Source organism: Ursus arctos, unplaced genomic scaffold (genome assembly GCF_023065955.2).
Source record: "Ursus arctos isolate Adak ecotype North America unplaced genomic scaffold, UrsArc2.0 scaffold_12, whole genome shotgun sequence".
In the NCBI taxonomy this organism is placed as follows: domain Eukaryota; kingdom Metazoa; phylum Chordata; class Mammalia; order Carnivora; family Ursidae; genus Ursus; species Ursus arctos.
In genome coordinates, this window is record NW_026622786.1 from 41,235,094 (window position 1) to 41,250,825 (window position 15,732).

The 15,732-nt window shown below is 37.5% G+C and overlaps 1 protein-coding gene across 1 annotated transcript in view; it reads left to right on the plus strand.

The window, feature by feature from the left end:
* The first annotated feature begins 450 nt into the window (after positions 1-450).
* Positions 451-15,732, plus strand: part of ADGRL4 (adhesion G protein-coupled receptor L4) — a 106,114-nt gene continuing 90,832 nt past the window's right edge. The window contains exons 1-2 of the mRNA XM_026497735.4: positions 451-1,019; positions 2,382-2,531. Coding sequence (XP_026353520.2) covers positions 998-1,019; positions 2,382-2,531 — 172 coding nt within the window. The 5' untranslated portion in view covers positions 451-997. The remainder of the gene's footprint in view (positions 1,020-2,381; positions 2,532-15,732) is intronic.

Genomic DNA, 15,732 nt, shown 5'->3' on the forward strand with positions numbered 1-15,732 from the left:
GCCAGGGAACTAAGCCTATACCTAAGTCTGATATCATTGGGACTTGTGTCATTGTGTCCAGATTTAGTTACTGCCCCACTGAGGGCCCTGCCTTGTTCATTTTTGTGAGTGCACTCTCTGTACAAAGTAGATTCTCAGTAGATGTTTGTCAAATTAAACAGACTGTACAGGAGACATAGAAAAGGTGTGCCCCACTGTTTAAAGGGAAAGTAACTTGTCTTGATGGCACAAGCATCAATCATTCCTTTTCTTTAAATCAACTTTATTGAGGCTGAATCAACGTTATTTACACACCATAAAATGCATGATTTGATGAGTTCTGACAAATGCCATGTACTTTTGAAACTTGGCTTTTTTGTTCGCTCCTTTTTCACTCAGTCATTTGAAGCACAGTCGGAACCTGTAGACGAGTTAGAGTGTACCCTTATCCTGCACTCTGAAACCCTGAGTCCCCACAAGGTGAGGACTCCCTACTAGCAAGGAATGTCCCATTGCTGGGAGCCAGGGCTCAGCCGCCTGTGGGCCCTTGGTTCTTAATGGAAATGTATTCATAAGTAAAAGAACACTGTGTCCTGGAATTTAGGCTCTAGGAAGTACCCCTAAGACTCTCCCAGTTCTGGGTGCTCTCTCAGCGGGACACTCCGTGGGCCTCTGCCTTGTTTTGGCTACGCAGACCCCCGGTTTGAAGGCAGCGCTCAGGACGCGGCTGCCTGGGGGCAAAGTGATCCCTCAAAGGGTCAGCCCGCGTGCTGGGGTGCTCCGGAGGCAGGGATGAAGGCCAGGTGGCCTGGAGGAGCGGCCCGGGGGCGGACGTGACCGGCACACTCAGGGCTTGACCCGCGCGCGGACACAAAAGAGGCCGGAAAGGGTCCGGAGGAAGCGGCGCGTCACGAGGGCCGGAGCCGGGACCCTGGCACGGCCGCCCAGCTGCGTCCCGCGTACACTGGCCGCACCGCCAGCCGCGCTCCCGCCACCGCCAGCTCCGCGGCCGCCGCCAATGAGACTCCTCCCGCTCCTAGGTGAGTGCCCGGCGCGGGGCCGAGCGGCTGCTCGCCTGCGGGGACTGGGATCGTTGGGCCGCGGCCCGCGCGCGCCCAGAGGATGGGGCCGGGTTTCTGAGAACTGACGCGGGACTTCTCAGGATGTTTTTCTCCTTGGCCTTTCAACCCTGGAATTCGATATTCAGGGCCCAGGGACTAGGTCACCTTTTTTATTCCCGAATACAAAGCCCCCAGGGTCCCCGAAAGCTCAGACTGTGACCTTTTTTTTCTAATCTGCCTTCAAGAAATTTGGGAAAGCCAAACTAATAACACCTGTGGGAGGTTTCCTGGCATTTTAAGGGGACTGCCAGTCCCGACTTTGGGTTCGTTTAAAATACCACTTTGAGGATGCTGTGCAGAAAGATAAATCACAACTTGGAAGCTGAATTAATTCTGGTTTAGACAGTTTATACAGCCCTATGCGAGGCTGGGATTTAGAATCGAAAGTTTAGCAATCTCCGGTTACCAGATAAGGACAATGTGTCTCAGGGAGTGTTTTGCGGACAATTAACTTGCACGATTCCTGACTGTCCAGCCTCAAGCAGGCGTGTCTTGAGAAGACCGGGGACAACAATATCAAAAAGGATCGGCCCAGGCTTTTCCTTATCTTTCCCAAACAGCCCACAGAATACCATTTCCAACTTTGTTTTCAGTAACTCTGAAATAAAGTCTTGCTCTCTTTTACGCTTCATTTTGTTGGTTGTGTTTAAATGGTGGTCGTTTCCGAAAGATCAATCTTTGACCAATATACTGAGTTTATCTGAAATTCCCCTAATGGGAGAAGATGTAGCATAAGCTTTATGATGGGAAAGGCAGAATTTTAAAAGAACATTGGAATACAGAAAAAACAATAATTGCATTTGTCTTCCTGGATGTTATGATATGTTGCTCTTCTTCTTAAAATTACACAGATTTGAATTTGAAAAGACCCAGACAATCAGTTCATCTTGATTTCTTCACAGAATCATTCCCAGAGATGGCAAATTGCTTTACAATCATGCAGTTCCCTTTAAAAAGATCTCACCTCAGAGTGAAGAGGCCAGTGATCTAGGAATGCTGTTTTCTTTATAGAGTTGGGTTGTTTCCTACATTATAGCTTTGTTGAGATTTACTTGATAAACACAGATTGAAGAAAGTGCTAATCTTTTTGCCTACTTGCTCTTGTGCTGTTATTTAGCTAAATACTCCCTTGGGAAATTCTCATAATCCATTCATCTAGATGGAAAGAAAGCAGGGTTTTTGTGTTCATTGTAGTCTAACTCAACAATGGGAGGGGGGACCTTTTTCTTCCTTTCTTTCCTTTTCTTTTTTTTTTAAGATATATTTCTCTGTTTTCCTTAGTGGGTTTTTCCACTTTGCTGAATTCTTCCTACACTCAAAATTGCACCAAGACACCTTGCCTTCCCAATGCAAAATGTGAAATACGGAATGGAATTGAAGCCTGTTACTGTAACATGGGATTTTCAGGAAATGGTGTCACAATTTGTGAAGGTAAACAATCTTTATTGTTTTCCTCTTTTGGATTTTTTTGAAAGATTAAATTCTGATGGGATTGTTTCTCCCCTGTCCAGAAATTAAGTGTTTTACATTACATTAAACTGTTTGACTTCATGCTATTGTTTAAAAAAAAAAAAAAGCTTAATTAGCTTAATAGTAAGTTTGAACATCCCACTTAAAAATTTATACTTGATTATTGATTTTTGAGGAGTCCATGTAGATCTTACTTTTGTATAACTATTAAAGATTGTCCTAGAACTTAAGCTGGAAAACTAAGTTGCAGAGAGCAGAGTCAATCAATACCTTTGGGGACAGAAGAACAGAGAGTTCATGAAGTCCAGGCTATACTGCTATGTGTTGCCTTCAGGTACCTTCTTTAGTACTTGACTTTGTAAATTTGAGGACAATATTAAGAGATTCAAGGGTTTTTTGTTTTTTTTTTTAAGATTTTATTTATTTATTCGACAGAGATAGAGACAGCCAGCGAGAGAGGGAACACAAGCAGGGGGAGTGGGAGAGGAAGAAGCAGGCTCATAGCGGAGGAGCCTGATGTGGGGCTCGATCCCATAACGCCGGGATCACACCCTGAGCCGAAGGCAGATGCTTAACTGCTGTGCCACCCAGGCGCCCCGAGATTCAAGGGTTTTGCCTGTATACCCTGCATGATACCCTGGAGGAGAGAGAGAGGAAGGGAATTTTGGAAATATACTCTTTTCCAAGAAAGTAGATCTCATTTATAGAACTTGAGGCTACAATGCAGAGCAAGAATGGTAGAAAAGGTCCTAGCAGGGTGCAGTTCGGCCCACTGATTTGATAAACAGAACCCTACCTGATAATCACATTTCAATGATTTCTTATCTATGGTTTCCACCGCCACTCTTCCTCTTCCCTCAAGCTTCACTTGGTCCTTACTCTCATTTTTAGTAGAATTTAGTTTTAACTGGGTCAATGGAAAACATTCTGTGTAGCAGAGAGAGAAAGAGAGGAGGGAAAAAAAGAAAGAAAGAAATCAGTTCCAAGTCATATAAATTAGTTTTAAAATATAATTAAATGACAAGTTCAAATTAGAACTGTGTGGTTTTATACTCCTAAATGTATTTAAGAGAACATGGACTTTTTCTAATTAAGCCAGGATATTGTACATTGTTAATATTGCATGTGTTTGCTTATAGCGTAAACAAGTTGTATCTCGTGATTCAATTTGATAGGCTCTTAAAAAAGATTAAATATGCACTACATAGTAAGACCAAACCTCATCATAATTAGTTTAATGTTTAAAAAATGTAGAGCACAGCTACAGTTGCTTAATGGTGCATTAGATCAGGCGTTTCTGCTTGTACATACAGCCGGGATTTGTAATATACTATTCTACAAGCACTACAAAATTCTTTCCATAAATAATCTTAGATTTTTACTGTGTATTTAATTGAATGGCATTATGGCAAGTTGATAGTCGAGTGACCTTCAAAATATCGCATCAAGCATATTAGTGTGCTTTTCCGCTAATCATTACAAATTGTACCATAATACTTTGAAAATGGTGTTGCCTTTTTGTTATTTAGATACTTTTCAACTGTCATGATTACCGTCATTAACATCAATAATTTTTCACAATTTGGACCTTCAGCAGCTAACCAGATTATAATCATCTTTTTAATGATTTTTTTTTTTTCTAAACACATCTCCCATTATCCAGTGCACTTGTTTTTTTTCTCCTGCTGTCTAATAGTCAGCTGAAGGGCAGAAAATACTTTCTGTTGAAAAAAAAAATACTTCAAGATCTTTTGGCCTGTGATTTCTTCTCACACAGAACACAATTTGTAATGGCACTTTTTTTTTCTTTTCAAGTTCTTTTTAACTTAAACCCATTATTTAAAGAACGTTATAAATTCCTTTGTTTTAATATTCACTATACGAGGTTTATAATGTCCCCTTAAAACTGTTCAAACAGTGGTTTCCGCCTTTTTCATCTTTTATTAATTCACTGATAGACTTTTGACATTTTTCTCCGTAAGTATATTTAATATGCTTTTTAGAGTTAAAACACTATGTTCTCAACTGCTGACTACTCTAGGTTATAATATTGGGTTTGAAGAGCCTTGGCTTTCTTCAACTCTAAAGAGATTTCGCACTTTTCCTACCTTTCTCTAAAATTGGTATTAGGTGAATAATAACTGGACAGCAGTTTTGTTACAGAGGATGCCTACTTCTTGAGGAATAAAAGTTGTTTCTTTTTTATTTCATTACCATCATCTTCCTCATCTTTTTCAAATTTGGCTCCCTCAGACACCTGCCAAATAAATACTATGGTAATTACCAGACCTCACTAAATGTACTCTGTTCCAAGAGCTACTTTTGAATAGGTCATTTAGAATTTGGATAACCTGGTCCCACAGAAACAGGTTTTAATAGTAGTAACTTTATTTCATTTAATTATCTTTTTATTGAACAAATATTATTGCATCATCATTACCATCACCTCAGGATAGCTAAAATCTACAGTGTGTTGAGTCTAAGTTATTAATTAGCACAGCTCCTTCATCTATTATTATTCTCACTTTATTCACAAAGAAATAGAGTCTTAGAAAGGCCAAGTGAATATCACAAGTGATGCAACAAATAAGTGGTAGAGCTAAGATTTGAGCCAAAGTCTGTTTCCAGAGCCTTTACTCTTTTTACTCACTCTGCTTGACCATAAGACCTCTGCCAAGCAGATACTGTTGTGCCCTTGGATTAAAGTAATAAATAAAAAATTGGCCTTGCTTTTCAGGGTATCTAGGGACAGTTACAGAACTATATTAACAACTTGATGCAGTGTTATAAAATGTATAAATGCAGGTAAATTTGAGATGTGTAACCAACTGCAGGGAAACTTTCCAACTGGAGGGGATATTTAGGCTGAGAATTGAAGAATAAATAGGATTGATTAAGATTGACAAAGTGACATAGTCAGGCAAAATGAAGGTAATAAAGTCCTAGAAGTTGAACGTGTGTGGCGTGTTTGAAGGAGCCCCAAGTATTTCATGCTGGATATGTATCACAGGGTATATTAGCTGAAGGTTCAGTGGGAATTGAGTTAGGATGTCAAGATATGGGCTGTATTCTCTTAACAAAGAAGAGCCATTGGCAACTATTACGTAGCTGAGTTACATGACAAATTGTGTGTATGAGAAAGATGCCCCAATTAGGTAACTAAAGAATAAATTAACAAGAGTCAACCTAACCTATAAAAACAATAGTACTTTGTATAGTTCATTATAGTTTATGTCACTTCCACCAAAGATATCTTAATTTTCTTAATAAGTGTTTGAAATAAAAAGTACAGATGCTGTCTTATATTTACAAACACCATTTTGACTGGTTGTAACTAGTTCTGTTGAGCTCCCCTTTATAGCTTGTTGCATGTGAGAGAAGCAGGACGATGAGCTTTAGAGAGTTTCCCAGTGTCCCAAGGCTAAGGTGACAAAACTAGGACTCAAACCCTAGGGATCTTAACGTTCTCTAGAATACCAAAAATGTTACTGTATTACTAATCACCTGACATAATCAGTGTACTGCAGGTTTTTAAACCAAATTGGTGAAACAGTATCATTTTAACAGAAATGCATTTATTATTTTCGACAACTTTACGGAGGCATTATCAGGAATTTATTTACACACTTATCTTTATGCTGACAATGAGAGTATTTAAAGATAAAGGACAGAGAAGTGGGGGCACCTGGGTGACTCAGTCCTTAAGCGTCTGCCTTCAGCTCAGGTCAGGATCCCGATCCCAGCGCTCTGGGCAGGAAGCCTGCTTCTCCCTCTCCTACTCCCCCTGCTTGTGTTCCCTCTCTCGCTGCCTCTCTCTCTGTCAAATAAATAAATAAAATCTTAAAAAAAAAAAAAAAAAGACAGGGAAGTGTTTGTGTAGAAATTTGGGAGTACATTTAAAGACTTCTGAAATTGATGAGATTTTCCTAAAATTCAGGTTATTTTAGTCCTTTAAACTTATATTATTGTAGCTATACCTTATGCTTCTCTGGTTACTCTCTTGGGCAGTTATAAATCTAGAGAGTGAGACATCCTGTCTCCCCTGGGTAATTAGGAAAGTTTTAAAAAGGGGAAGGGAGGTTGGGAGAGTTGAAAGAATCTTTCTGTACCTATGAAACATAGTATTGCTTGCGTTGAAATAGACTGAGCTGGGAGAGGTGAGAAGCAAGAACAAGGGGATGGATGCGGTACAGTGTGGGTATGGGAGTAGGGGGAAGAGATAGACTCTCTCTCTCTCTCTCTCTCCACTCATACAAGCTCATTAAGTGGTGCTGTGTTTTGGTAAGTTTCATGAAGTCAGAATATGCAGGAGAAAAACGGTTGCCCCAGGCGAGGCTAGGAAAGGTCAGGAAGGCTGTAACTGACAGCTTGTATGCATGTATAAAACTCTTTCATAGTTTGGGACATGCCTAATATGAACAACATCACAAGCACTTTATAAGATAATGAAGTGTCCGTGCCTGCACTCAGGGAGACATACTCTACATTTAAAAAACAGTTTTTCATCATTATCTAATAACTATATATATGCCTGTAAAATTCCACTGGAAGGATATCATAATAAACTAGAGAGCATCGTGACACTGGTAAATGCAGAGAACAATGTCACAATAGCTCTCTAAGAGTTATGGAGAAGAAATAGTCTGTGGGTTCAGAATGTGGGAAAAATACTAATTAAAATAATCCAGTAGCATGATTCTACCCAAGCTACGATATAAGCACTGAGGACATGTGATTTTTTTTTTCCAGAACAGTTTGTTTTTTAGTAATAAAGAGGATGCTTATCAAAGTGGGCAAACCAAAAGTCAGCAGAACAGATGTAAAGCATACAAAATATGCGTGTGTGTGTGTGTACATTGTGTATCGTCCGTTAACACAGTTAGATATACCCTCTAAGCTATGTCCTACAAAAAATAACTGCAGTTTTAAATACTTAACAAAATGACAATGTGGTAATTTCCATTATAGAAATGGGATCAGCAACACTTAAATGATACAAGTCCTTTTTTCCTTCTCCTTTTAAAAATAGAATAATAGCTTAAGAGAAGTTTTTATAATGGTTTTTTCTTTTATTTTTCTCTTCCTGGATATTGAAGGAATTTGTCATCTTATGGAATGGATATTTTTGAGGAAATCCCACCTAATTATTACGGTAGAGTTTGTTCTCTCTATCGTGTTGCCCCTCTTGTCGACAGACGAAAGAGGTCACACGTCTAGTACAAGGAAAAGGATTTCTGGAATTGGCAAAGATATTTTATTTATTTGGAGGAAGTTCATGGAAATCATGCACCCTGGAATGTAAGCCTTGGGTTAATTCAGACTGTCATTTCTTACACTGGTTACATTTTCCATTCAGTACAAGAAATCCCAAGGAAATACGGACCTCACTTGAAACAAATCTGATACATGCCTGTCTAGAAGCACATCAGAGTTCATACATTTTCAAGTTTGTGTCAGTATTCATTTACCTAAGAAGATCATTTGGAATATGCAAAAATGCATTTGTTTTACAAAAAAAAAAAAAAAAAGCTTGCTTCCTCAAGAATTTTTATTACATATCACATATGAAGGACGATGAATCTGTAATATCATCTACCTTTCTTCCATCTCTTGTTCAAATATTCTTTAAATATTACTTAAAAATAGGAGCCACCTCCTTCTGAGGATTGCAATAAGGAGAGAAAAAGGGAGAGGGAGGGAAATGAAGGAAGACACAAAAGAAAGTGCTGTTCCCACTTGTTACTTGTGTCATTTGAGTTTTTCTGATCAGCTGCATGGGTTGTTTTGGGGTGTTTTTTTTTTAGATTTTATTTATTCGCATAGGGAGAGAGAGAAAGCACGTGTGCAAGCCGGGCTTGGTGGGGGCGGGCAGAGGGAGGGAGAGAATCTCAAGCAGACTCCCCGCTCAGCACAGAGCCAGATACACAGGGCCTGATCTCACAATCCTGAGATCAGGACCACATTGACACCAAGAGTCCGATGCTCAACCTACTGAGACACCCAAGCACCTGGATCAGCGGTGCAGTTTTATAACTAAACACTTATCTGACCTGCATTGACGGTGTCATTTTTGCACACTGTTTCAGAAATCATTTTTTTGAATCCTCCTGTTTCATGTTTATCGCACAGGATAATTACAAGCATTAATGAGATAACAAAGTAAGAAATAATTTGAGATCTTAAAGGAAGGCTTAATATGAACATACGATTTTGGGTTTTCCCAAGTAATCTATAACAGAATATCATGAAAAGTTTTCTTCATGTGAAAGTCTCATTTATTTTTAATCATTTTTAAATCAGTATTATCTAGGTGGATTCATTGTATATTTAGAATCAGAGAAGTAATATCAGCATAGAGAATTAAAAATAAACACATCGCTTCTGAGTTCTAATTTCAACAATCAAAAAAGAGTTGTTCAAAATTCTGTGTTAAATCAAGTCTAAATAAGACTTACCATCTGATTTCACATTATTAGAGTGCTGAATTTTTTCTAAGTGGAGACTACCATTTTTGGTTTTGACTTCAGGCTAAAACAGCGGTTCATAAAGTGTATATATATACATATATATGTATATATGTATGTTTTTATGTATATATGTGTGTGTGTGTATATATACATATACATGCCATGTAATGTGTGCTAATGATAAGACAGCAATAAAAAATGGATATTGTTTTTCTAGAATTAGTTTTCATTTTGTATGCAAAGTGAACATGGCAGCTGTACCATCTTATACTTTCTGTTCAGCCATATCTTTAGGAGCTGCTAGGAAATTAAAATTAAATGGAAATTGTGCTCTAAATGTGGAATTTTCATACATTTTAATCCTCTGTTGTTTTTTAAGAAAAATACTGGTAGAAATAAGAGCAAAGGGATAACAGAGATAGCACCTTCAATACCGCAAGTCAGCCACTGAGTCCCAATTTTTCTGCTGTGTTTATTCTGCTCTGATCTTTTGTCAATATTTTAAGATTGCAAACTTTATGTTGCAAAATTGAGGATATTTCCTTTGTTCTGGGATAGCCCCAGTTTTATAGGAAATCAGCATACTTCATATTCCTGCTTATCCAGTCTCCTGATTATCCACTTTTCCACTATTTCTCTTCTTCCTTATTTAGTCTTCTTTCATGCTTAAATAAATAACTTTCATGTTTACAGTTTATTCACAAAAAAGAGTAATAATGTTAATGTTGATTTTAGTGCTTTCTGTGAGCTAAACACTATTCTAAGCACTTTGCATGAATTTATAAATTTAATCCTCATAATGACTCTCTGAAATAAGGGCTAGTATTATCCTCATTTATAGATTAAATAATTTTCCAGTGAAAACACATCCAAACTATTGCTTTATATAATTCTCAAACTACTCTGTGAAGTAAGTCTGCAAATAAGGAAACTCTCACTGAGGCAAAAATGAATTATTTTGGTTATAGCCCCCCACCTCGAATCTGCTTTTTTTCCCCCTACTTTATCAAAGCAATTGATTAAAAAGAAAAAAGTATGAGGTGTGTATGTTTAAAGTACCTTAGGAATAAGTGCAGGGAATTTAAAACAATGTATAAGTTTCAATATCTCGATGAAACTTATAGATCAGATACAATTGTTGAACTCCTGTTCTCCACCTCCTCCAAGTCTGGCGTACTGGTAATAAAATCAGTGAAATGGGGGCAAGGGAGTTGGACTCGAGAACTCTGTAAATTAAGAGTGAACTTCTCAAAGCCGAAGCCAGTGCTACAAAAGCAGGCAGTCCAGTGTACACAGAGGCGGCTTCCGTGAAAATGGCTGCTTTTCCTTGCGGTGATATCCTAGTCCCTTCCCAGAAAGGGAGTGGCAATCTAGGTGACTGGTTTAGACATTATTTTCCAAAGGTTGCGCTGATTGGGCTCTTTATTCCCCATTGGTGTTTGACCCCAAATAAAGCCAAGAAAAAAACTCTCAAAGGAAACTGGCATCTGCCTGGAAGGAATGCGTGAGAGTAAAAACTGATGTTAGCTTTGTGCCTACTCCCCATCTATGCTACCTGGACGTTTCTCTCTTCCCCCCACCCCCATAAAGGGAATTCCGAACTCTCTTGCGCTAAAGAGCTAGTAATGGCTGGCAGGCAGAACCTCGGCCAAGCTACCTGTGATAATCAACATTGTTCTTTAATTAAAAACATGAAGGTCATGCAAGGATAAGCAGTCATTGGAGAAAAGCCAATAATACAAAGACAAAGATGAATAAACAGAACAATTGGCCTGGAAAATGATACTTTTAGGAAGAAAAAAAAGGGGTTGAAGGGAAAAGTCCAGCTTATGCCTTCAAAGTGATCCTGGAAAAGTTGGCATTCAAACAAACAAAACAACTAAAATAGACTTCTACGTACAAAAGAACTATCATACCACAAAACACTTTCTTCTTCGATGTATCTTAAAACCTCTTTGCTGCTCAATTCCTCATACATTTTTTCTCCTCTTGTTCCTCTCATTTTGTAGCAAGAGGCATCAAGACAATAAGCTGGTAAGGTTGTCAGTAATGCAAACCAACGCTTACAAATCATCAGAAGAGAGAGACTAAAGTCTCCATCCTGGGTTTCCTCTCCTACCAGGATGATCATACTTGGAACGGGGAAGCTACAAATGTCAAATTTATTAACACATCAGGACTCCTTCATCAAGATATTCTGAGCTGATCGGCCCAGCACTCTCACCCTTTTTATAACACAATTTCACCCTTTTGTCATCTTTTCCTTTATCTGTGCCAAGACCTCTCCCAAATTCTTTCCTTGCTTTATCTCAAAAGTGAAACAAGGTAGCTAATGTGTTTTCCGATCCTAATTGTGTGATTTAACTGTGGTTTTCACATTATAATGTCATTAATAGGGAGCCCATAACAGTCTCCCCGTGTTGTCTGTTTTCCCAAGTGATTTCCTGAATTCACGGGCTGATGCTTTTGATGGTTCCTGCCAGGCACAGCTAATGTATTTTTCTCCTCCAATAAAATATAGTTATCATTTGATCAATATTATTCCCAAATTGAGTTGATAATATATAGAAGAGCTGAAAAATAATATGCAATGCGTTGCAGAATTAAATAGCTCAGATGAAAAATACAAGAACAAAACTAAGAAACAGGACTAGGCACGGAGAACCTGATACCCACTTAATAGAAGTCTTACTGAAGAAAGGATCAGACAGGTTTTAGCAGAGGAAATAATAAAAGATCTGACAATTTCCCAGAGCTTAAGGAAGACATGAATCTTCAATTAAAAGAGCCCTCTAATTCCCTCCTGTCTTCTACTCAATAGGTTTGTGCCTTCACTTCTCAGCTTATGCTGGAGGAATACCTATTGATTGATTCCCTGCTGTAAAAGAGTATAGTTTACTTCATAACCTGTCACTTGTATTTATACATTCAAGTTGTTTATTACCTTTATGACCTTAAATTATAATGGAATATACTGACTGACTTACTATCAGGCTGTTCCGTTTCTGGAGCGTAGGATGAAAACCTATTCAAATCATAGGGACAGAGGGAGAGAAAGCATATCTGGGTGGCTCTTGCCGTCAGGAGAGTGAATGATGCCTAAAAACACAGATGCCCACTAAGGGAAACACTTTTGTTAATCCTTTGAGCCTCATTTCTACATTCATCTACTTTCATTTCGCCTCTGCTTCATTTAATTTCTTTTCTGAGAGTAAGTAAGGGAGGGAGAGTATATTTTTGGAATCCTGTGATATTAATCATCATCTTAAAAATAATTTCCAAACCTAAGTCTTATTTTTCAAGTTCCCTTTATTAGATCTGCCCCTTATATCCTTATATTCCAGTAGCTAAGACCCAGCCCTATAAATTGGAGCCTTCCTAGTATGCCATGCCCTAGTAACTAGATTCTCTGATATAAATTCTAATATTGCTGTGCCAGGGTCTCCAAACTTGTTATAAATATTCTAGTCCTGTTCAACTGGGATTCTCACGTAAGTCACAAAGTGCATTTGAGCCTCTTTCTCTGTGAAATGAGTAGATTTCACTAGGATCACCATTAATATCTCTTCCAGTTTTAAAATTATTTGATTCCATTATTGTGAGACATGTATTTGAACTGTAGTTAATTTTCAGTTCAGTCAATTTGGGGGTAAATAGCCCGGATTTGGGGCTTTATTTGAAACCTGAAAGTGAAATAGGTATAGATTTCGGTCTCTTGCCTCTAAACTCAACGCACTTTTCATTGTACCGCTTTGCTTTTTTTTTTTTTTTTTTTTTTACTTTTCTCTCTGGAACTGGCATGACCAAAGCAAACAATGCTTTCGTCTACTCCCTCTGCTCCCTTCCCTCCTACTCATGGCCATGACACATCCTGATACTCTTTCCTGCTGAGCCAGGATGGGGCCTCAAAGTTCCTCTCTAGGCACATGCTACAAATGAACAGAGGTTGGCACATAGATGAAACTTATTCTCCATGTTTTCTCTGGTGGTTTCAACCCTTGGAAGGAATTCTGGACCAGTCTTCAGTGAGCCCCCCTTTATTGCAGTGCTGAAAAGTAAGCAATCAGATATAATGTAATCAGCAAGATCAGTACTGTATCAGAGTCATTGGAACCATTAAAAACAAACAAGAAAACTATAAAATCTTGATTTTTATATTTGCTTTCCTATTGGGGTTTAGTTACTGTTATATGCTATTGAGAGTAACCCCTTTGAATAAGATGCTGTGCATATCCGTTTTGTGGGGAAGAGGGTTGTGATTCATGTGCTTTTTCATCGCCATTTAACTAACATCTGGAACAAAATGCTACAAATGAAACTTTTCCTTGTGTTGCAATTCCAAAAGAACATTGACAATAGTGTGTATATGAATATATGAGCCAGGAATGGTGAGAATGGACCAGAGGGCCAGTCCGCTCAGCTGGAACCCTGGAGCCAAATTTCTCCCTTCTGAGGGTTACCTGTATTTACAGGCATCAAAATGGCTTTGTGTCAGGCTCAGCAAATAGGACAGGATAATCAATGATGTGTGTGCTCAGGGGAGAAATTGGGCTCTTTCCATGTTGGAAATAGAAGCCGAGACTCGCTGTGTAAGAAAGACACAGTACACGTTGCTCTCTTTGCAAGGTTTTCTGATTTCCATCTATTAAGAATAATTGCCTATTTTTTCATGTTCTCTTTGTAATTTCTTTTCATTTTTGCATTAATACCTAATGTTGGAGTAAGTTTGGAAGGGTTCTACCTGCTTTTCAATTGTTCCTGGGGGAATCCCAACAATGTTGGCTGTTTGGGGATCCTGACTAGTTCTCATTCTTGATTGTATCCTTGGAAATGACCAAAATTTCTTGGATCCAATCTATAAAATATTATGGATTGTTTTTCAGTGGCTATTCTGACAGGTTGTTGCACTATTTTTATTGTTCCTTGCCTGTGCTGAATATCACAGATGATATTTCTACTTGCATGAATCAGCACTCAGAATTGGCTGAATTTTATACATTTAAAAAAGCCAGTATAGCAAGATTACCTTGGGTATGACCCCCTCACAAATATTTTGCTATAAATAATGAGACTCCATTATAGCCAGATGGAAAATTTGCATGGATGATCAATAAGCATCATAAACTTCTTATACTCTTTTCCATACTATCTTTGTTTTTCTGCTTCATGTTGAGTGATCATCTATCACTCAAAGAATGAATACTCATTAACTTATTTATTGCTCTTTTAAGCATTTTCATGAATTAGGAAGTAGCATGTGTTAAGGCAGGGTCAGGTGCAATATTGGCACTAATCCTTTGTGATGGTCCCCTAGTTTTAGGTCCCAGGAGTTATGTTGACTATGGTATTTCCTTTTGCGTCTTATATATCAAAAATGCCTTTTTCACAAAAATCTTAGGAAGTTTGAAATTATGGGCACTTACAAAATGATATGTTTACTTTTTAATCATATTAGTACTTTGATAGTTCTTTCTTTAATTGCAAAGAGGAATTTTAGTCTATGTGTTATTAAAAACACCTGTCTCAAATTTATTGCTCCTTCTAATGAAGTGACCTTTTTAAATACAATTTTACATGAAATTGTATTTATTTTTTAGTTAAATATTTAAGACGAAGTTTTACCTCTTTTGCATTAATGTGTACATAGTGAAGGACTATTGTTTCATTTTGTTTTTTATTAGTTCTAAATTTGATTAAAAGAGAATAAATGATCACATGAAATGGGAAGAAATAAAATACTCTTACTTTCTATAACTTTAAATCATTTCATTAGAATTTTGATACTTCCAAAATATAAAGATTATGAAGAAAATATTGTCTCTATCTACAAATATGTCTTAACAAAAAAAATTTATTTTAACCCTTCCCAAGAGTTACTCACTTTCTTGCTCTAGGAAAGATTCTTTTCATTCCATTTAGCAGTGCTGAAATCAACTAAAAAGATTACATGTTTAGGAGGCCGTGGGGAAAATGATTTGAACAACTCTAAATGTATTATCTCAGATAATTTTCTATTTCCTGTCTGCTTGAGATACAATTTCATATCCTGTGTTTTTCAACCATCAAACATCATCTTGGTCCCAAGGATCTGAATTTACAATAGATTTGTATAATTTGTTAGTCAGCTGTAGGAGAGAACACTACTGTGGAATGTATACAGCATTTATATAAATGTCTCAGATATTTGCAGTGTTAAAAAACATAGAACACAGCATATTTATCTGGTATGAAAATTGTAATTTTCTGAACATTAAGACATTAAGGCAAGGCTATTGAAGTATTTCAGTTCCTTTAACTATTTTGGTCCATTGCCATTGAATATAGATAAAAGGTACTAACACTTAAATTACTATAGTCCCATGTGTAGTTGTGAGGAAGATGAGAATGAGGATATTAGGAGGAAAAAAGATTCAGTTAAAGAAATTGGAATATAAAGAACTTCAACACCCGAATGTAACAGATGACAGTATTTTATATTCAAGTCAAAGAGTTTTCATTAAAAATGTGATTATCTTGAGTGTCATTGGTCAGACAAGCTCAATTCCTACAAAGTCCCTTTATGAGGATTAACTGCAAAGTGTTGCTGTTTTCTATATTAACATGATTTTCCCCATAATTTTATGCTTAGATAATTTATTTCTATTACCAAGAAGTCTAGTTAGTTTACAGTTTCAGAGATTCTCTTTATAATTGTT